General features: G+C 39.7%; 1 protein-coding gene and 1 long non-coding RNA gene across 2 annotated transcripts in view; one reads left to right on the top strand and one right to left on the bottom strand.

Annotated features, from left to right (window-relative positions):
• Nucleotides 1–24089, top strand: part of LOC111871543 (acetylcholine receptor subunit beta-like 1) — a 160498-nt gene that overhangs the window by 63461 nt on the left and 72948 nt on the right. The window contains exon 3 of the mRNA XM_023864714.2: nucleotides 9819–9863. Within this exon, the coding sequence (XP_023720482.1) occupies nucleotides 9819–9863 (45 nt within the window). The remainder of the gene's footprint in view (nucleotides 1–9818; nucleotides 9864–24089) is intronic.
• The window catches only part of LOC111871544, a 148414-nt gene that overhangs the window by 55230 nt on the left and 69095 nt on the right, over nucleotides 1–24089 (bottom strand). The window lies entirely within an intron of this gene.

The raw sequence follows: 24089 nt of genomic DNA, 5'->3' as shown, positions 1-24089 counted from the left end.
TTAGCAATAAAAAGTAATTCCAATCACGATTAGAGTTACCAACAATGAGTGGTTCCAACAATTTTCTTTGGTCCAGTACTTCCAAGTGAACTGAATGTGCTTACACATTTTGTCCTTTCTTCACTTCCGTGTGATGCTTCTAAGACAGACAAGCACGTCATCGTGGCTAGGAAGAGTACTGTCCTATGGAACGCGAAGCCCTGAGTCTGTCAGCAGTTTTCCGGAGTTTCCGAGAAACGTGCTGCTTCCTCGCTCGGCTTCCATTTCGACAACATTAAAGACGGAAGTGATACTTCTCCGAAACGATGAAACACTTCTATCAGGCTACACGGCGTCAAATCCCACACTTTAATACTCTTTCGGCATTAATTCCATTCCGAGATTGATTTTTAAATAGGAGTTCGTGTACGTTGGGGATACACGCTATAGACTATAAACAATATCGAAAATCAAAATTAAAATATTGTTTACTTCCAGCTCTCCTGACCTGGGTAATCAAAATTTATAGTATTCTGGGTGTAAAAAGAAAGTAACAATTCCCTGTGTGGAGCCGGGGTCGAATACCTCCACCTTAGCCATATGAATTCTAGGGAACGCAGTGCCTGGGGATATAAATACGGGGCCCTGATCTTCCAGGCTGGGGGAGTCTCGAATCTGAGAAACCAAAATGTAATCGTGAGTACCGCGGGATTCAGAACCGGGAATGACTGCCATGGCGAGGGTCAGAAGCAATTGTAAACGACATACACATCCTCTCGTCAGATAGGACGTTACGCAAGGACTGCACCCGCAAATGTTCAGCTGGAAAAAAAATATATTATTCTTGGGTCTCAAGGGGCTTGGAGGGCAGTCGAACTGATTGGCGGTAAACCGCCAGTCGTAAAGTAACTCTGACTTACTTTGACTGACAGAATGTAACAATATGTGTCATAACTTGTGACTTGATGTACTACTGAATTAGCAAGTCACTCCAGATATTGATGGAGTCACCACTGCTTCTAAAATCTCAGTGCATGTCAAAAGTGGCCTTCGTGCTTTTAGCTTGCGAGAGAATTAGCGACAGAGAATCAATGACATGTCTCCTTAGAGGTCTCAGACAAGTCAGAAGTTAAAGCAGGGCTACCTTCTTAAAATATGATGCCCTGCTTTTATGAAACCTGTATTTTCCCTCGTATGACACAAAGCATCTTCGGCGTGCATCTGTCAGAACGCGTAATGGTGAAAATCGAACGCTGAAGGCTATGTGCGGTGCGTCACTAGGAACGGGCCCTGTAAAATGAGGAGCCCAGCTCTGAGAGAGGCGTTTCCGTTGGTAAAATGTTTAACATGATGAGACAGCATCCTGAGATGTTCTAGCCCTGTAGGATGTTCACTGTGTTAGAAACCATCTCTTTCTCCATCAGATTTAACGTTTCTCGTGCTCGGATCTTACACGGTTTGTTAGAGCTTAATGAATTAAACAGAAGAAAACTGAATATATTTTTGCGACAACTCAAAAAGTGTATTTATATTTTATGTGATCATGAGAATAAATAGTTTCATAACGTGTACTCATCTCCAAGTATAATTAGATTTATCAAGTCAAGGAGGATTAGGTGGGCAGGGCTTGTAGCATAAATGGGGAGAAGAGGAATACATATAGGATATTGATGGGAAAGCCAGAAGGAAAGAGACCACTGGGAAGAGCAAAACATAGGTGTGAACAATATTAAAATGTATCTTAGCGAGCTGGGATATTATGGTATGGATTCGATTGATCTGGCTCAGGATAGGGACCAGTGGAGGGCTCTTGTGAACACGACAATGAACATTCGAGTGCCATAAAATGCTGGGAACTTCTTGAGTAGCTGCAGAATTTGCGGCTCCTCAAGAAGGGCTCAGCTCCATGAGTATGTAGGTAATTAGAATAAATAGAGGTACAGATTATTTTCCTGAATACTATCAAGATATTAGTATCTGTAGTTTAGACTCTACCTATTTTCCCTGAGGTAGAAACTGTATATTTAAATATCCAGGTTTCAAAGCGCTGATCTCTTCTGAATCCCCTTGTCACCAGTTTTAGCCGTTGACCGATTTATGTGTTTAGTACAAGAGTGTTTGTGTGTTATTTGGACGTTTCCTTTACATTTTATTTCCGTTAAGCGATCTGAATAATCCTATGCTTCAGCATCACGTCATGAAGACATGTGAGAGAAGAGGTTAAGCCCCATGCATTCATAAATTAAGCATTAGATAGGGATGAGTGCTCAGTTTCAATCTTCGTTCCCATTAGCCTGACGGTCAACCTCGCTTCCATTGTTCGCGCGGCTGGATGGACCACAGACGGACTGGTTGTAGTGACGAAAATAGAAACCTCTGCCTATGCAAAGGACAGAACCACAATTAATCTCGTCGCTAGTCACTGCAATGACTGAGCTATATCTCATTTCGCCAACGTCAACAACGTGAACGCTTAACTGGGAGATCGAATATGTTTGCCTGTATGCTTCATTATTGCAACTATTAATGGAACCGCGTACAACATCAGTTTTTATGTAATTACTAACGTTTCAGAGGAAGCTGTCACCATCTCTTCTCCTGATGATGGAAGCAGCTGGTTGCTCACAAAAGTACACGGTGCCACACCCAGAAGATCACATGTTAAGTTTTCACAACCTTAAACCCTCAAATATAATTAAAGGATTTCTATTAAGTAAAATAAAGTAAAGTAAAGGTATCCCTGTAACAGGCCGTGAAGTCCCATAGGGTTGTGAGATGTTGAGGTTCCCACATTTTCCAGACAATCGGCTCATAGATGGCGGCAAGATTGTCAGCCCTACGCGCCGGCCGCCCTTTACCCCCAAGAATATTCCTGGTACTCATTTCTGATAGAGGCTGAGTCGACCCCAGGGCCATAGTGAAGCTGGAAGGATTAGGTCAATTGAAAAAGTTTCAATGGCCTCATCGGTATTCGATCCCGCCGAAGGCTTGTAGCATAGTGCCTCAACCAACTATTTGGAATCTGCACTGAAAGTTGTGAGAATACATTTTATCTCGGATAGATTTAGGGGTCGGGGCCATGAGGTGGTACAGATATGAAATTACTATTTCTTCGTGAAAAGAATAAACTTATTTAAAGTATCTTTCAGTTGCAAAAATAACTGAAGTCATTTAATGAACAAATTCATGTTCCATTTTGAACAAGATCAGAATAAATCTGATTAACAATTTTTTAGCAAATTCCGAAGGTTTGATACCGCTGAAATCAAAACCGTCATTGGACACAACTTATTCCATCCACCTCACTAAGATCATTCCTAATGTTATCACCCCCTGGATCTTCCAAATGTACGTTTCCATTTGGGTTTCCTAACAAAATCTCTGTATGCATACTTCTTTTACTACAGCTCAGTCATATGTTCAGCACTTCCTAGCCCATCAGATTTCCCTAGTCTAAGAAGCTAGGCTACCCGCTATAAAGTTGAAGTTCCTGTCATGCGTGTTGCTCTCCTTCGGACCAAAAAAATTCCTGGGAACTCTGAATTAAAACTCTAATAATTAAAATACAAAAAATCGCAATTAATAAAGTGTTATAGCGTTATACAGAAGCTGTATGTATAGATGAAATATACATGAACTTTGAATATAGAATATAGAAGTAACCATTTTTCATTTCATATGTGCGTTAATATACGTTTATTAGAGAACTTGATGGAGGAGTCTGTAGCTATACGACAGAACGTGATTTTTCTCGAAAGTCAGCAACACCTTTTAAAATTTTGGACGTAGTTCTGATTGTTCGCGCTTTGTTTTCCAGTAATGGGTTTTTTAATACGTCAGTCGGTCGGAATGCCGTGCAATGAGTATGCCCAAGCTCCGAGAGCAGTCCTGTCAATGCTGCACCTGCGCAAGTTTCAAGGTATCTGTTGGTTCTGCTCAGTAGGAATCTCCTCATCTCATCACGTGATATGCTTTCGATCATGAACTTTAGAATTCCTTTCAAGTCGTTAGTATTTCTTGATCATTTCAGCCGTTGTCACCATCTGTAATAAGTCTGACTTTGCGTTTTGCTTTTATGCCGTCTGTATACAACTTCGGTTACTATTCCCTCTTCGTTTTGTCTTTATTGACACTACATGTTTCGGCCTAACCGGTCATCTCCAGGTGAACAGGTTGTTATTATTAAGGTATCCATTTGTCAATAAATTCCGGTCGAGAAAACCGAGATCAACGGCCATGGGGATCCGTTGCGCTGACCACGTGACTCACTCTATCCGCAAAAGTTGGCACTAACTTCGCCGACAAGCAGCGGTCGCTCAGTTGGTATAGTTCGCTTGAGGACTACAGGCCACGGATTTTTTTGTGTGAATAAAGAGAAAATGACGAGTGAGAAGCAACCGACGTTGCACGTAGACGGCACAGAAGTAGAATGCAACAGCAGCTGCAATATAACATTAAGGATTTCGCGTTAGTTGCAGTTTTCATATCCACACTGTAACACGATGTCTGTCCAATCGTAATGTTTCAGTTAATTATTTTAATATAACTCAATGGTGCAAGTATTTATAAAGTAAATAAATGTTTTCAGATGTGCGATTATTAATTATATTTATAGAAACCATCTTACTGTAATATGTCAGACAGGTGGGGGACACGCTATAGCGTAGTTGTTTGAGGTACTACACTATAAACTGGAAGGTAGCGAATTCGATTCTTGATGAGGTCTTTGGATTGTTTAAATGTACCTAATCCTTTCAGCTGCAATATGGCCCTGGGGTCGACCCAACCTCAAACATAAATAAGTACCATGAATCTTCCTGGGAATAAAGGGCGGCTGGCGCGTAAAGCTGACAACCTGACCGCCATCTGTGAGCCGACTGTGGAAGTATCGACGTCTCACAGCCCTATGTGTCTTCACGGCTCGTTACAGGGACAGTTATACCTTTCTTGTCAGACAAGTCACAATCACCAAGCTACTTGGCCCCAACGCCGACTATTCTCTCTTTGGTGTTTCGTGGTTTTCTCAGTACACTAAAGCCAATGCCGTGCCAGTACCATTTCCTTCTACATCCATTCAAATTCATCGTTCATTAATCGCTCTCTCTTTCGAAGCTACATAGTCTCGTATACTTACAGCGCGTTTAATAAATCATAAATTAATTAGATAAAAAAATTACCATCCTTTGGAGAAACACTTCTATTTTTTTACGTTTGTTAATTACAGAAGGCTGCAAATCTCTTGAATATAATTCCAAAATCAAATCATGAACGGCGGTAAACAAAAATACTGGGATGCTCTCTTCAGAGACCATTACATTGTGCGAAATTCGAAGTCCAACGATATCACGTTTGATGGCCTGCCTTCGTGACGTCATATATATATATATATGTCTGTTACAGCTGTAACAGTATCAATTAATGCCATATCTGTAATTAATTTGCGGAAATGTTTACATGAGTCTTGTATGCAAACTATTCTCCTTCGTGAGTAAACATTATAAGAGTATATGTCATTAATAGATTGCTTTTAGTTTCTTTCCACATAACTGGGATTTAATTTATACGGATGAACTTAATTCTATGTCAATATAACAATTCAAAATGTAATATCTGATGATCAAAATATATAGCTTCGTTATGTTTAAATGGTAAACATTTCGTAATGTGATATTTGAGATATTCACTCATATTGTAGCCTTCTGGGTTGAAACATCCTGTAGACTGTAGTTGGTAACCAATTGGAGGCTCAGTGTTCCTCCAAAAGGTTGGTTATCACCTAGCACGCTACATGATCTCATAATCCAGGAGACCGCAATATGAATTTCTACATGTAAAGTAAACCTGGCTGCAGAATTTTGTTCCACACGTGAATTGTTTTCCTTGTATTTATTTCTATATTCAGCAGGGCTTCATGGAAAATGTTTCGACACTTGTAGACCTGAATAGGGACTAGGCTTTATTTTAAGTCACGTGCTAAGATTTGTACCTTGATCAATTTTCAAGGAATTTCATAATTTTCGGTTTTGGTTTCTTGTAAAATAACTTGTACAATTAACCACTTCATTAAATTTTTTTGAAAAACTTCAGTGCACATTTCTAATTAAAACTTACATCATAGTCTGTTAGGGTTTCGGATATGAAGCTTCATGAGGTAGAACTAAGCTTCATAATTATGCATTAATTTCATGCAGTTTTTCAGTGAAGTGAAAACTGGAGTAACTAACTCACTACCTATCTTCATGGAGCTGGGTTTTCTTGAGAAGCCATCAACTGTGCAGCTACTCAAGAATTTCCCAGAATTGTATGGAACCTGGAGGTTCTTTATCGTCTTCACAAAAGCCCTGCATTGTTCCGTATCCTGGGCCAAAAAATATAATCCATACTGTCCTGTCTTTCTAAGATCCATTTTAATATTGCCCACCAATCTACCTCTTGTTCTTCTTAAGATATTTTTCCTTCTAGCTTTCCCAAAAATATCCTATATGCACGCCTCTCTCATTCATGCTACATGTCCTGCCCATCTCATCCTCCTTAATTTGATCATTCTAACTATATTTGGAGAAGAGCACAAGTTATGAAGCCCTCATCATGCAGTTTTCTTCAGCTTCGTGTCACTTCATCTCGCTTCGGTCCAAATGTTCTCCTTAGCGTCCTGTTCTCAAATAGCCTCATTCTATGTTCTTCCCTTAATGTCGAAGACCAAGCTTAAGACCCATACAAAAGTAGAAAAGGAGAAGCATACTAAATATATATTGAATTATATACTCATTACTCCGTGGTTCCTGGTTATCACAGTACACAGCAGGGCAGCGGGTGAACCCAGCCTGTAGAAAGAAGTTGCTGCAGTATGGATCAATAATAGCCGGAGTCTGCTAACAAAGAGTATGCAGGAGAAGTTGCATAGGAACAAGTGCAATTCTGTCGTACTTCAGATGAGCTCCTACACCAACTTCCTAAATAGCTTTCATTTCCGATAAAGTAGGCAAAATCTGAAGCGCACCCGAGGAAGAGCAAGATGAGAACAGTATTCCACATAAACTGAAGAGCTACAGGCGAGAGAGAACGAGACAGAACACAAAATATTTTCATTAAATTTGTATGATAAATATTAATAAAACATTTTTGTTATTTGTTCTTTTATACGAACAATACTTTTCGTAGCGACCAGGAAGGAAAACGAATAACGTAGTCTGGAATTTACAGAATATCTATGATAGAAATCTCTCTATAAATTAAATTTTGGCCATTTATATGGTCTTAATTATTAGTATGCCAAGTAAAGATATGGCTATGACGTCACTCTTCCTACATAACATAAACCTTCTTTGTTATCACAGTGTCTTGTGGCCTCTAAGTGCACGAGTGTTTTACCTAAAAGCAAAAGGTAAAGGTATCCCTGTAACAGGCCGTGAAGGCCCATAGGGTTGTGAGACGTTGAGGCTCTCATATTATCTAGAGAAGTGGCTCAGAGATGGCGATGAGGTTATCAGGCTTACGCGCCTGACGCTCTGTACTACCAAAAGATTGTTGGCATTCATTTCTGCTAGAGGCTCTGTCGACCCCAGGGCCATAATGCGGCTAGAAGGATAAGGTCAATTGAAAAATCCAGTGACTTCATCGGGAATCGAAACCGCAGACCTTCCAGTTTGTAACATAGTTCCTCAACCATCTACACTACCGCGTGCCCCGAGTGTTCTACCTATTAAATATTATCTAATATATACAATTCATGGAATCCGTCCGTCTCTCGCGTTACCGCCAATATGAATAACAGCTGCTAAGTGTATTCGTACATATAAAGGTTGTTTGTTATAGGAAGAAGCGCTTAGAATACTTAATAATTTTGCTGTTAGGTGCGAGTCCAGCTCGGTTTCTTTCCTCTTTCTTTCACCCATAAGGAAAATATTAATGTCACAGTAATGAGTACTATCATAAACACTAAGCAACTATTTAGTTTTGTACTAATTTAACATAAGTTCTTTTATTCCAACTAGCGAATCTATACAACTATATCTCTACAGCCCTTTGTCGGACCTTGACACTTTCTTGATCTGTACGCAATCGGTAGGACTTCTTAGACGGGGGATCAGCCCTTCGCAAGGCCACTACCTACACACAGACAGAATAAACGCACATAGACATTGATGCCTCAATGATACTCAAACTCGCTCTTACGGTGTTTGAGCGGGCGAAGAAATTTCATGCCTTAGCGTAGCCACTGTGTTCGGTCCAGCTAACGAATGACCAGATGAAATCAAGGTTAAACTAAAAATATTACCACAGTAATCCTGTTTGTTACAGGCCGACTCGAGAGGAAGACATTACTTACTATACGCAATTCAAATACAGCATAGACTGGAATAATTTAGACGAAATAATGAAGTGTAGAATGTGGTGTATTAAAGGCGACATGGTACGCTCATCAACATCTTTGCTATTCAGCAACAAATTGCGGGCAATGCGTCATTAAGTAAGGAAATGTTAGGAAGGGCTACATCTGTCATTAAGTCTATACGTTTCATTAATAAAATAACTATATGCTCGAAAGTTAACGATGTCAACCATATCAGCGGTGAAGTTCTTCAGTCTTGACGGACAAACTGTAAACAAAAAAAAAGTAGCCCCATTTTTTTATGCAGGTTTTCTACAAAGGTGTAATTCCCAGAGGAGTTTCGAGCCATATCTAACATATTCGTGTTTCTTTCCTAGTAGATTCTACTATATATATATATATAGGAATCACAAACGATCTCATTGTTTTGGTTGTGAATACACTTGACATTAACAGTAGGCATGTACGAGTTACCTCAAATATGGCCCTTTGAAATCAAGAGTAAACCGAAAATTTTAAAACAGTAATCCTATCTGTTACAGACTGCCTGATTCCAGAGAAAGCTCTTCCTTGTTCGAAACAAAAGACTGCCTTTTCGTTTGCGACCTCTTACCTAATTTAATTTCGTGCAAAGTCTTAGCGCTCGACAGTTGTCACTATGATAACAAAATATTGCGCAATTTCAGAACATTCACTAACCGTAAAAAGAAGTTTCTTTTGTACAGAGATATAGCTTCACCAAGAAAATTTCTGGAGCATTTTATTTTCTTCCGTAAAGATGGACGAGAGAGATTTTAACGAATGATATGGAAAAAATGTTAGAATGATTCAGGGGGCACAGAGATAATTATTCATTCTTACTAAGGAAACCAAACGTAACATAGCTTTCTGTATCTAATATACATTGCCTAACCGGTACCACAAAATAAGTGAACATAACATATTTTCATAGTAACGACGGTGACAAAATGGTATTCTTTGTTGGACACTAATTCCAGGTGACAGATGTGCGAATTTTTCTGCACTTGGATGATGATGTGGTTAAAAATATCGATGAGGATATTATTATACAATAACTGCCAAATAAATCGTAGAATATTCTTATATCATTTAACCTTATGCTTGTATAACGAGGATCAAAAGCAAACAAGTTTAAGATTTATGCAGTATTAGAAGCTTTTGATAATGTTCAAAAAATATATTTTATGTAAATAAAAAAAATAGATTCCAGATTCATGATGACACTAAGAGAAATTTAAATTCAGGATATGAATAGTATTCTCTTGCATTCCCTTTCTCTCTGTCTTTCCTTTATTCTCTATTTCTTTCCATATTTTTCTTCTTTCATGTGCTTCCTTCCGTTTATCTTTGTTCCTCCAATTTCTACGTTACTTAGAATGCTAAAGTCATGGTGTAATATTTTCTGATGTCACAAAATAAGAGTTTCAAATTTTGATGATGCAGCCACTATTTTCTCTTATGCCTTTTCTTTCTTATTTGATTGCAGAATGAGAAGAACCAGATCATGAAGTCAAACGTGTGGCTTCGTTTGGTGAGTAATTTTTTCTGTTTTAGACTCCATTGCTGCTTGTACAGTGAGCACAATTTCCTCTGCTGAACAAGTAATGATAAATCAAACGGACTATCGTGTAGAGCAACTCAAAGCATATTTAGTTTCAATTGCAGTTTTCAGTTAACTAATAACGTTTGTAAGAACAAGCATTTCGAAGATGCACTAAATTAAAGTACGATTTTACAACTAGATTTATTTTCAATATGTATGGCGTTAAATGGACCACGCGACACCCTCTATCTGCTAAAGTTGGAATTAACTTCGCCGACAAGCGGCGGTCGCTCGGTCGGTATAGTTCGCTTGCGGACTAAAACCACGGAGTTTTTTTTTGCCGTTAAATGGATCCGGGATAGCTCAGTCAGCATAGCGACGGCCTAAAGGTTGGACAGACGGATTTTGATTTCCGGCAAGGGAAAGAGATTTTCTCAACACCACAGAGTTCAGACCAGTTCTGGGGGCCATCCATTCTCCTATGTATTTGGTACCGTGAGATATTTCCCCTTAGTGGCCGGGAAGTGAAGCTGACAACTATATCCTTTTGCCTCTCCTAACTCTTCTAAGATGCTAAATCTCGTTTGATATTGAGACTATAATCATGAAGTAAAATCATATATATTTCCCAATGTATCGGTAGACATTTTACAAATTTTTTGCTGGTGTGAGTAGGGGGGTACTGACATAAACTAATCAGTAATATTAGAAGTTAAAGTTATGATCTTCTGAAGCACAATAGACCACTGTAGGTCGTGGTGCAAGGGCCGAGAAGAGCCACCTCTTATACATTCGTTATGGTCTTCTGGGTTTTAAATCCCTGCAGTCTTGTGGGCGGAAACTGAGGCTTCGGAGGAATATCCTGTTACTACCTTCGGGATGTGAGAGTGGTTATACGGGAATAGGAACCATGTTCCTTCAAAATGAAAATATGCAATCACAAAACTGTATGTTGTGTCAACCTAAGAGACCGAAATCTTAAAATAACCACCATGAATATCTCAGCACTTGCAGCAACAATGGAAATGTCTAATAGAGGGTGTCTCTCTAAAGTGAATTGACAATTTCTAGAATGATTCCATGTTGGTAATCATAAGTTTCGGGAATTTGACTGTTAGCTTCCCTTATCTGCTCGTCTGTCCACTGCCTGATTAAATATCTTGAGAACTGTTGAGCGGGTTTTCGTGAAACTGGATAATGACGATCCCCACTAAAATTTGTTAAAACATCGCAGTTTTGTTGGAGCTATGGTAGTTCAGTCAGTATAGCGACGGGTTACGGGCTGGACGGTCGGGGTTCAATTCCAGGCAGGAGAAATTTTTCTCTACTCTATAGATTCCAAACTGACTCTAGGGCCCACACAGCTTCCTACACACTGGGTACTGGAGTAAAGAAACAGGGGTGTGAACCCTGGCACTCAATTCCATCTAATTCCGAGATCAAGCATGATGGAGATAAACCTCTACTCCCCGATACGAATTCATGACGTGGTGCTTAATTAATTGATTAAGCACAGGGGAAACTGTTATTCTAGTTTTGGTTAAATTTGAACTACCTCGAAAGTAAATCCTTGCATGTTTATCTGAATAAAACGTTTCTAACAACGGTTGTAGAAAAAATATAAACGCTAAGTTCAGTGCGCTTTTATGTACATATAGCAGGTTTCGATGTAATTAAACATAATACGAAAGAAGGTCCCAATATTATCACGCTGCACAGCGTGTATTTCCGAACTTGTTTCACTATAGATGCTGACAATACAACATTCAAATCAGAAAATTCTTTGTAAATATTCAGTATTTCGTTGAAATTTTCTTAGTTCGAAATATACGTAATGTATTTAGAGCGCCTTAAACTTAACTCACTGTGACGTCACGAATGTTGCAGAGCGTAGGAGATCAATAAGAGACAAGTTATCCAATATTGCACGTATTTGTACCCGATCTTCAGTACTGCAAGTGTGGTTTGTGTTCCCTGCTCACGATTCAAAGACAGGAAACTCAGGGCGTCCAGGCTCCAATATTAGGTTTGTTTGTCCTTCCTCTTTCGCTTCTGCAAGGTCACTTCTTTGTCGTAAGATGTGTATGATAACTGATTTCTCTTGACATGTGTATTGTCGCTGAAGGAATGGTGAAATATATCATATCTTTGTTATTATAAACAAATTCATTATGAAGAGAAGGACAAAAGAAATATCTGAGGAATTTAAGACTCCAACTTTTCTTAAGTACATAGCGACCATAAGGGAAATATTAATAATTCCGAAATTCAGTGACCAATATCTATATATAACTTTTACTGTAGCCGATATGAATCCTATTCCAGATTTAACCTCACATTTTCTGTCATCTTTATAAGTGATAGTATTGCAAATTCATTGTTTCCATGCTTACTTACTTACTCAGGGAATTGAGCTCTTCTTAAGGATCCGCCAATTCTGCAGTTAGTCAAGAATTTCCCAGCATTTTATGGAACTCGAAAGTTCATTACCGTGTTCACTAGAGCCCTCCACTAGTCGCTATCCTGAGCCCTATCTCTCTAAGATCACTTTAATATTGTCCACCCACCTATGCCTTTGTCTTCCCAGTAGTCTCTTTCCTTCTGGCTTTCTCACCAATATCCTATATGCATTCCTCTTCTCCATTCGTGCTACATGCCCTGCCCACCTCATCCTCCTTGACTTGATCGTTCTAATTATAAATTCATTGTATTATACTAAATTTACAGGCATGTTACAGATATATTTCTGTAAAAGTCTCGAATGATACGCCTGCTATTCGTGATCAAAGCCAAAACTAAATAAAGGTATTATGTAACTTTTCAAATATTATTTTGGACCAGCATTGCATAACGCATTAACTTCTGTAGAAGCTGTGTTTTTAGACATATATTACAGCATAAAATGTTAGGACGTTACGTCAAATATCGCTAGGTGCTACGTCATAACCTTCCCCAATTTTACACAGTGTCACAACGCACAAAATCACAAATTTAATAATCCTATAAAAGGGTGATCAGGTATGCATTAGGCATATGCAGCCTGCAATTAGAAAGTCAATAAAAATGGCACGCCAAATCTCCAGTCACCAAGTTCAGTCGGTTAATGACGTGTAGAGAAGAAATCACTGTTTATTTTGAGAACTAAGGAACCATGCAATTAATATATGCAGAGAAAATTCTGATTATTTAATGTTAAAGTAGGTGATACAAATACCACCGCGCTACATGAAGTTAGTGCAACCTGAAGGTTCATTATTGAGTTAACAAGAACCCCAGCCTCATTTGACCAATCATAGGCTACAGAAATTCAGTCCACAATTTAATGCCATATGCTTTGAGATTTATTTTAATATTTTTCTCTCAGATAAGCCTTTGTCTTCCAAGTAGTAACTTCTTTTCAGGTTCTAGGACTAAAATTGCATGTGCTAGTGCGTGCTACAATCCCGGTCATTTTATGCTCTATGATTATATCATCCTAATTGTATTCAGTGAAGAATAAATTTAACAAGCTTCTTGTTAACTTCATTTGTACGTTCCGTGTTTCCTTGCTGAAGCCCATGTAGTACAGAGCTCGCGGTGTCAATCGCGAGGACCCATTATCAGCGGAAACATAAAGAGAGCCATTTCAGCTAATCCGATTGTACGGTCGTCACCAACCTGTTAATTTCGGACACACAAATCTCTCTGCAAATTATATTCGGAAAAAGTGAAGTCGTGGTTTTCATGTGGGAAGAGATACTGCTGCTTCCACAGGAAGCTGTGTGACACCAATGGTTTAGAAACCGGAAGCAGAACTACTGGTACAGCCTTTTGAGTCTAATGGGCGTCCATCGGTACACACGTATGCGTCGCGGGACACATCTCCTCACCTAATTTCCTTCTCCATGCGAAGAAAAAAGAGCTTTTTTTTAGATAACATTGATCTCCTTATGTGTGTCTATGTGTTCCCTGTTCAACTTTTGTATTAAAAAAAGGTAAAGCTATCCTGTAACAGACCATGGAGGCCCATAGGATTGTGAGATGTTGAGGCTCCCACATTTTTCTAGAGTATCGGCTCATAGATGGCCGTGAGGTTGTCAGGCTTACTTGCCGGCCGCCCTTTATCCCCAGGAATATTCCTGGTACTCGTTTCTGCTAGAGGCTGAGTCGACCCCAGTGCCATAGTGCGGCTGGAAGCATTAGGTAAATTGAAAAATATATATATACCTCATCGGGAGTCGATCCCGCAACCTTCCGGCTTGTAGCATAGTGTCTCAACCAACTACGCTACCGCTTGCCCCCATGTATGTATGTATATACATATACATAATTATATCAGTATAAATACGTATATACAAACCTATATAGAAAAACGTAACACATTAAGTTCTGGGAAAATATAATCGCCTGCTTCCCTTTTATATAAGATGGACCTCAAAGAAAACGACGAGCCCCATAATTATCCTATTGTTGCTTGTGTACTTGTTGCTGTTATAACGTTGCCTAGCAACGACAGAGAGATGAGCAAACAGACACACATACTGATGAAAGGAATTTACTAGGTACACCGTTGAGATGGGCTAATGTGCCATGATATACTTACGAAGTTCCTTACAGATTGGTTCAGGAATTCAAAAGTTGTTAGCAGGGGATACACAGACACACAGGCTGCAAGGTGATCTAGTGCGTCTGCTTCTATTTTTTCCAAATAAGAAAAGCAGGCCAAAAATCGAAAGTGGTGCGGCATATTAATGAAAGAAATCTTATTGTACGTGTAGGTCGCACTGTAGGCAGGATTTTGCAAATTTAAACTGATAGCACGTATAACAAACACAAGGATTCGCTCCAGATGACGTGTTCGATAAACCTGTTCGGCCAACCAGGCATGGGAATTTCTACCATACATGATTTACCATTTTTAGCAAGGAAATTAGCAACTTGTAGGAGATGTCTTTGGGATCTGATAGGCTCACCGTATGTTTCATTACGATTGATATTCGCGGGTGCACTTTCAGATCAATAGATGGCGGTACAGGTTTGGCATATATTTAATTTATTGGTAACACAACAGACTTGTATTTGAAATGCCCTCCGTTCGAATCTCGCCAAGTTACAAATTATCATGTTAGTTTTCGTAGCTATCTTCAGTAGCCGTAAGAAAATATAGGGACAGCATGTCAAGGTATACCATGGCTGCCCTCTTGCGAATTCCTATATACTCTGATTACTTCTATCTTATTCTACACAATCTGATCTATGAAATGATAACCAAATAACGATCAGGAAGCAAAACGTGCAGATTCAACAAAGCTAATAACTAATTCTGCCATTACACATGACCTTAATCCCCTTCAGTCCATTGCTATCCTCACATTCATCTCCCTATGATTCTCCTAATATCTTCTCTTCAAGTTTATCCAAGAGTCTGTGATTTCCACATTGTGAGTCACTGTACGAGTATTTTTATGCGGTCTGCCAGGACTGTGTCAGCCTGTAGGAGTATTGTCTCGCAAAGTTCTTAAATTTCTCCCTGTTGCTATCACCGAAACATGCTCGTACCTTTCATCATCAATTCTCCAATCTTCTCTTATTATATATTCGAAATCGACATTTATCAAACATTTCCTAATCAAAATTCTGAATTCATTCTTTGTTTGCTTCATCCTGTCCATACGCCCAGCCAACTGCGGCAGAAAATTGAATGCTGTACAATGTTTCAGCGCTTCCTGAATCTAATGAGAAACAAAGGAATGTTGCATGCCGCCATATTCAACTGATATTCTGGAACAAACCCCTTGTTCAGAAAGTAATAGTTGTTCCGATAATTAAAACATTCCTTGCATTTTATGGAAACCGAAGATCCATTATCATGTTCAAAATATTTAGCAGCTACACACCATCATATATTAAATTAATCAAACCAGTATCCTCAAACCTATTTATTTAAATATTATTCTCTCACCTGCTGCTAGGTCTATCAAGTGGTCTCTTCCATTCAGATTTTGCCCTTAACATTTCTAACACATTTCACATGTATTTTATTGTCACATGATGAAGTGTGACTGTAGACGGAGTTTGGATTTATTGACCGCTATAACACCTGACTCATGACTACAATTAATTAATTATAGCGCTGTCGCTGATCTCCATAATTTAAAAATTACTGCAGCACATGCCAAATATTTTAAAGTGTAATTAGTAATCACCAGTGGTTCCCTGGTAACGGCTTCTAATAGTGGACTTTCTTCATCTTCCACACTTATTTCGTTGTCCGCTGGCTCTCAACTGCACCGGCTCTCTTCTCTTCCCACACTCCCTTAAAACTGACTAACTTCTAAATTCGTCTCAATTATAACACATCAACAGGGACTACATAGAAAACGCCTTTTCAAACAGTTCCTCTAATGATGAGCATGAACTCATTGTCATGGGAAACTGTTTGTAAATTTGTCGCTACCTAGTAACGGATCTACGCGCTTCATTTTGTACGCTATATGCTCCGCAAATATGATACTCACTTATTCAATCGTGATAATAATTGCTTTATTTGGAGAACAGTAAAAATTATTTAGCTCTCTATTATGTAGTTTTCTCCAGCTTTCTGTTAGTTATTTTCTCTTAGATCTAGAAATCCCTCTCAGCAACCTGTTTTCAGACATCCTTAATTTCTTGTGGGATTGTCGTTACTTGAAGAGACAACCACTTGTTAATTTTCTGTACAATATTTATTGTCATTATACAGAATATGCAGACGAACTTCAGTTGAAAGATTTAAGGTTCCAGGTTTCTGATTGCAGGAAGGTTGGTTGAATAAGGTCCATCCATCCTGGACAACGTCCTTCCTTAAAAGAGTTTCGTTCTGATCTTGTAGCTCACATCTGACTCTGTTGTTCTGTTGTTGCTTTTTCTTCGTTTGCTTCCATGGAAATCTTCATTATTGAGTCGTTGCTTAGCAGTGGATAACTCCTAGGGATGACTGCATAAGAAGGTCTTTGTCGCTACAACTATATTCTTCCCTTGGACTCAGAAACCTAATTTCAGGACCATAAAAATAACAGCCAAAATTATTAATTTTGTTACTATAATTCTCCAGTCTTAAGTAGGAGAGGGACATGTAAGGCATTCTGAACTTGCTGTTAGCAAGAATCCTCATCTACGAGTAATATCCAAAGTTAAGCAGCCTAGGAGCCAGTTAGCAGCACGTGCTCCTGCATCTCCTAAACAGGTCCTGAAGGTGATTGATGCTCTCGTTGGCATTCTTATCGCAACCCTCGTGGAAGGGTTATGACACTGCTATTTTAATGTGCCATCTCTCTTCATCTGTGCAGTCACCCCGCTAGTACCACGGAAGGTACAGTTCACGCCTGTTGTAGCTGCTACACACTTTGCAAGCGAACACTCAGATAAAGTGGAATAATGACCGTGGCCGGCGTACAGAAATAACTGAAGCGTATAAAATCATAATGTTATGCAAACAGCATAAGTACACGTGGGTCAGTGTTAAAGCAAATTTTATAAGCAGCGCTAAGACTGCAAGACGAATGATAGATGTGACATGACGCCTGAAAGCCGGAATAATTAAGTCAGAATAGACGTACGTTGCTAGGACACGACTCGGTAAACACATTCCAGCGACATCGAATACGCAACCAACAATCGAATAACTTCCGTTGCTATGCAATGGTGCTGTAAGAAAGGTTTCCCAAAAATAGAGATGCTGTATTTTCTGAGCGGTCCGTTCAAAGTGGTTATAAAGAAGAATTCCGAAGCTAACAACAGCAGACTCTGACAAAAGACAGACCGGTCCTCTCATCAGAGAGGGCGCCCCACAAAAGAAAAAGGCCGAAACTGTCAAACGGTAATAAATATCTGGTCATAAGCCCCAGATTTGACTCGACACGAAGATTGACTGGGTGACGACTGTTAGTCGCAATGTGACTTTGACTTTCATTAGCAGCAGCAGCAGCAGCATAGAATTGAGTCGAATTTCGAGAAGCAACAGAGAAATTGAATTGAGCCAAGTCTTCGGAATTGGCAGTTTAAGAATAATAAGAAGAAAGGAATTATACTACGAAAAGAAGACTTCATACCTAATCTGAAGTGACAGTGAGACTCTTAAAAATCCGTTGCCTGCATACGGCTGCTGAAGACTGAGAAACCTATTGCGTGTGTGTCGGTGAACTGTAAAGAATGAGGATCAGCGAAGGCGATGTAATAGCCTGTAGTTCCGAGTGCTGCGTGTGAGGTGTCAATCCAATCATCCAATCAAGAACCCGTCTTAAAAGTCACGAGCAACCCGCTACACTTGAAAAAGTAAGGTTAGTTTTTCCTGGGATTAATTAAGCATCGCACTATGAAGAAATATGAAAGACTGGAGGTATAACTCTTCGGTCTTCATAAGGGGCATCTTGAAATATAACAATTCTTGATACATGAACGAGTAACAAGGTCTATCGAGTGCAACAACTTTAATATCAGAATATGTTCACGTGTATTGGTGACTAAATACGAGGTTTGAATTGGTAATTAGATTTATTAAACACCTCCAGGTAGTAACTACAATTAATTATTACACACTTGCTGCTTTACACAATTTACAGTCACTGCACACTAATTTCTTCAGTCTATCTGCACTGGTCTTCATGGAATTATAACACAAGCACTGTAACATTCTCACTGAAGTACATACTCTACTGTTCCGCCTTGCTGCTGTCCTCATGTTTGCGTGCTTCTACCGCTACTACTCACTCGTAGCTCGTAACTCGTAACTGCCCTGAACGTCAAAGTCATAGTCACATTGCGACTGACGGTGAGTCAGTCAGTAAATCTTGGTGTCGAGCCCCATCTGTTACTCATGACCAGATATTTATTACTCTTTGACAGTTACGGTCTTGTTTTTGTGGGGCGCCCACTCTGACGAGAGGATGGGTCTGTCTTTAGTATATGCTGCTGGTCCTTCCCAGCGCAGTCTTTCTCGGGTCCGAGTCCCTTGGGACTGATGACCCTATTTTACTGTCTCAGATTTGAGACTTCCCATTTTGTCGCCTCCTACGACTCGAAGGGTCACGGTGGAGGTATTCGACCCCGCCTACACACGGGTTTTGCCCTCAACGAATTCCGTCAGGAACAGACATTAACCTACAGTAAACACATACCACGTGATCGCTATCCAGCCAGTCTATTAGCGCGTCGGTAGGATCTACAGAAAACACAGCTCCCTCTACTGTTGAGTGTTGGACCGTGTTTAAAGAGCTGTTTCCTGGCAACGCGTTGATCAAATCCGCTACAATATAAAGACTGTCTTTACCTGTTGCTGCCACAACTGGCCGTCTTCAGAAGGCACAATCAAGAGCACAAAGAAATAAAGCTTATAGTTGAAAGAATTAATCAACATCAGTATTTAAAATTCTTGTATGAGTACACAATGGTGGCCATACTTTTTCTGCTGCTGATTACGTTGAATATACTGTCGCGTATTGGGTGTATGACGCGACAAATAACTTCACGCCGTATTTTATGTAGCGAATTTTATTTCACATTCGCACTTAACAATCACCCAACTTACAGATTTACGATTACTGCTATCTGCAGTATCACAATTAGTACACTCCAAATGCCACAATACAACTGACTAGTTGCTGGCTAACTCGAGGACTGACTCGGAGGTAGCTCCAGGACTAACTGTGAATAGCCTTCGCTGCTCCTCATGTAGCCTCGATCGGACAATACGGAAAACGGCCACGTAATAGGCACCCTTGTTGCCTGGCGCTGTGTTGCTAGTAACGCTAGCGGTAGTAACCGCTGTTACCACCGTCGTCTCTCGCAATCTTGTTTACCCGTGCTGCCTAGCAACCCGCGGTACACTTGGTGACGTCATCGCTGTTGACTCGCGTTGCCTAGCGACCAGGATGCTAGGACTCGACTAACATCGGCTCACTTCGGCTTCGCTCGGTGCATCACGGCTGGCTGGAGGGGGAGGGGCGTCATCCATAGCTCAACATGTCACAATACTATTGTGAAGTTGGAAGCTTTGTCAATGTGTGGAATGCTATTCGGTGTAATCCGTTATAGTACATGCTAGTGTGTGGGGCGTGCTGTGGTTGACTAGTCTAATTTTGTTTCCTAATGCTTGTAGAAATCCTCTTATGACAGCCTACATTCGTCATACAAACAAAGTATTTCCTTATAGGTTGTAGCTTTGTCTTTTGATGATTGTCCGTAGTGGCCAAAACAGTAAAGACAAACCATTTTATTTTCACATTAAAATATTTGACTCTATGAATTCTTAACTTCTACGCTATATGGAGATTAGTGATCAGCTACCGCGTTAATAGAACTCGATATCTATTTGGGCAATAAATTTGGAAGGTCCAAGAAGCGATGTGGCCTAGGTTATGAAAACGAAAATTAAGGTATATACAGGGAATAAGCTACATGATAGTAATAAAATTTAAATTATTTATTTCTTCTTCTTGAAGGATGTAACATTATTGCGATTTGAACAAATTACACATGCCTTCCTGTCAGTCTGTAAGTTCTCAGCAGAGTTTGATATACATTTCTACGTTGTTCGCAGGACGAATTTTTGTATCTGTGTCAGTAACATGTAAAGCTTATGCTTATTTTAAATGAACATTACTCAGAACATTGTTCATTTTGTTACGAACTGCTCATAATACGAGTAAAAAACACATGCATATTACACGAAATTCTTTTTTTGTGAATTTCATTCACCTCTACATCCTGTATTCGAATCAGTTCTGATGTCATAAGTCGATATGTTCAATCCTTTCCTAGCAGCACACTAGGTATCTCCCTTAAATCTCCGTTAAATATCCCTCTTAAACTTCAGTCTGACATTATTGCTGGTTGAGAAAATCAGATAAATGTATTTCTGCATTCTTCTTTCTTTGTTATTGTAGAGATGGTTGTTTTAATAATATCCTGACAGGTTCTAAGTGAAATCCTTCTGAACGAACAGATTATTTCAAGAGGCAACGCTTCCAGATTGTAGTCGGGGGGAAACTGGTTCTAATCTCAGCCAGGACAGCTACTCTACTTTCTATGTCCTTTTGTGTTCCCATCAGATTTTCAGGATAGCGTAGTCGGTATAGCTATTCTCTTCGGGGTGGACGGCCGGGGATCGTTTCCCAGACTGAGTCTGGAGAACACTCAGCCTAATTTTCAACTCTATACCCGGGGGTAAAACGGCCGAAGCGTGAAGCTGACAGTTCATATCCATCCAATGTTGAAGTCAAGAGTAGTGGAGCTATACCTCTACTCCCCTCCATATATTCTTCATGGTGTGGAGCTTAATAATTTAAGCACAGGGAAAACATTATCTTTAATTGTACATATCTAGGTAAATTCCGGAATTGGCATTGGTACTGGATCCAGTTCTGTATAAATGTATTCGAAACCCATAAAAGTTACTAACCCTGAACCATAATGTTTGTCGCCAAGTTGCCATATATTCAACGTTCTACTTCACATATTCACGAAAGCCGAAGATGTACATTTATACTGATTATTTTTCGTTTGTAATAGTACATTTAGATCTGCAATATATTTAAAAGCTAAAAATATGCAGAATGGCAGAGGGCTAATTTCTCAAATATTCTACTATTCAGAAGTTAACACGAGGAACTTTCCATGGATAGAACAACCGGAGTTTAAAAATAACTGCCGTTACGGTGGGATTTTATAACGGAGACAACACACCACAGGAACCCTTTAAAGCACAGTGGTTACGATATATACCACCGGCTTTAAAATACCAAACTCTGCATTCTGCCCACAGAGTGTGTTTCTGTGTTTCGTGTGGTTCTCACAATAAATAGCGACTTTTTCCTTAAACAGCGTTAACCGGCTGGTCTACGTAGAGGAGACGTAATGTGTATCTTGTGAGGTACGAACTGAATTTGTATTAATATCGTTAGAAGGAATGTAGTCTTTAAAGGGTTAATAGACCATGAATATAACTTCCGATATGGGATTAATAATGCTGGAAACATGCAAAGGCTAATGTCCTTTCCTCCTCTTGCACTACTGCCTTCAACGCCAACAGCAGAATTGGGCAATTAATTTGAGATGATTGAATATGGCATCTGATAGGGAGATTACATGTTTTCATTCCTCAATTTCACGTCACCAAAATATATACGCATTGGCAAATGACATTACGACACCATGATGAGCTAGATTTAATCAGTTTCATTATGCCCCTCACGAATGTCAGTGTAAGCTTTCGAACATGGGCGCTATGTCGATATTCATTGCCATATTAATCCAAATAACTATGATTCAAACGACCTATGCCTTAAAAATGGACGTGGGTAGTAATTATTTCAGCCCCTGACATTTTCATCAGTTTTTCGCACAGTGTATAAGAAGCAGGTTTGCCAGTCTTACCGAAAAAGTTGTATAAATCTCTTATTTCTGTGCTCAGTCATGCTCTTCCTAAAAGATTCGCTGGCACGCATAATTCTCCTATCATTAAATGGCATAAGTACTTTAATATTAAAAGCTTTAAGCCGGCCAAATTTGCAATCGTCCATGTTCATAACGGTGGTGTCGGATCAGGTGAAAAAGGGAAACAAAGAAATAGGTTATGAGACGTTATCAGCTTCTCAGCCGAATTATTCCCTATAATGAAGACAGAGACTGTCGCAGAAACTTCAGACTTCTCCGAAATGGTGCAGTTGTTGCCCGAGGAGATTATAGATATTTATCACCGTGAAAACTTGCATTTTTTTACGAAGAAATACATGTATATTTAGGAATATGACCAAAATATTTTTAGTAAAGAAATGCCTGGGAAAACCAAAAAGGAGAAGGAAGGGTTTAAATTTTCGAGGATCTGTGGCTTTTAAGAAAATCTACACTCTGATTCTAATACGGAGAAGAATATCATACACGGTTCTTACTGAGAAAATATCTACTAGGCCACACGTTTCCCAACACATTGTAACAAATTAGTTTCAACTGTTTGCATTCCTCAACAAATTTGTATGTTCCCAGTTCTGACCTTATATCAATACTCAATATTTTGCCTAAGTTAGGGAGAAAAACCCTGACAGATACAATGGCAGATGAGGCTCTTAACTCCCGGAAGAAAACGCGTATAAGGGATGAAATTATCTGATATAATTACTCTGACCTCTCAGGATTCGGGTTGTGCGGTGGGCTGTCAGCCTACGCGTGCGGATGTATATCGTTCATATCCTTGATTTCATAGAACTGAAATGTTTTGTGTAGGGTACGATTTATGAAGCGCTTCATTATTCGATTTCCTGCAATCACCGAACGAGTTCGTGGAAGCGGTAATTCTTCTGACATATATTCTGTGCTGAAGTTTTGAATCGCACCTGAAACACAGATTGTCCTGAAACATTTCTTTGTTTTCCTCCATAAGTTCCGTAAGTTAGGCTACACCTTCTTCCTTTCACATCCCATTTAGTTCATCATTCACAATCATCCTGTTATTCAATGATATGTAACATGGCTTACTGATTCATTCATTCATTCCTGTTGCTCCCACTTGGAGCACAGGGCATCCGCGAAACACTTCGTTACATTTCAGTTTCTTTAATTTTGATAGAAGGCAGGACTCCTTGGACGGGGTATCAGTCCGTCGCTAGGCCGCTACCTACACACAGGATAGTAAAAATAATAAAAGCACAGAGATATCCATGCAACTTGATTCGAACCCACAATCCCAAGGTTTGAGTGAGCGAAGACGGTTCATACCTTAAACCGCGCGGCCAATGTGATCTGCAGTCATTGTGTGCTGTAGAGGATATTCTAAGACTCAATTCCTGTGAAAGAAATGGACGAATTATCAGTTCATCCGGTGCTGCGCCATAGCTCAAGCGGTTAGTCGCTGGCTTCCCACTGCGGCGGCCCGGATTCGACCCCACGTCTGGTCAAGTGGGATTTGTGGTGGATAAAGTGGGGCTGGGGCGGGTTTTCTCCGAGTACTTCGGTTTCCCCTGCAAATCTTCATTCCACAAAATTATCTATCATCATAATCACCCGGGGCATTTACAATAAATAGGTCAATCAGTGGCCGCCGTGCCGAGTGAACCCAACTTGACTCCACCCACTAAGCGAATCAGTTCGTCCAGGTAGGAGGAAATGCCACTACTTCTTTCCTGATTACCGAATTACTATTGCACAATCATTAAGCCTGGTTTGGAGAAAATGCCAAGACCTAATCACTAGACAGACCTGTCA

Source organism: Cryptotermes secundus, unplaced genomic scaffold (assembly GCF_002891405.2).
Source record: "Cryptotermes secundus unplaced genomic scaffold, Csec_1.0 scaffold1066, whole genome shotgun sequence".
NCBI classification, from domain to species: domain Eukaryota; kingdom Metazoa; phylum Arthropoda; class Insecta; order Blattodea; family Kalotermitidae; genus Cryptotermes; species Cryptotermes secundus.
The sequence above is the reverse complement of the archived record's forward strand: the minus strand, read 5'-3'. Positions and strand labels throughout refer to the sequence as shown.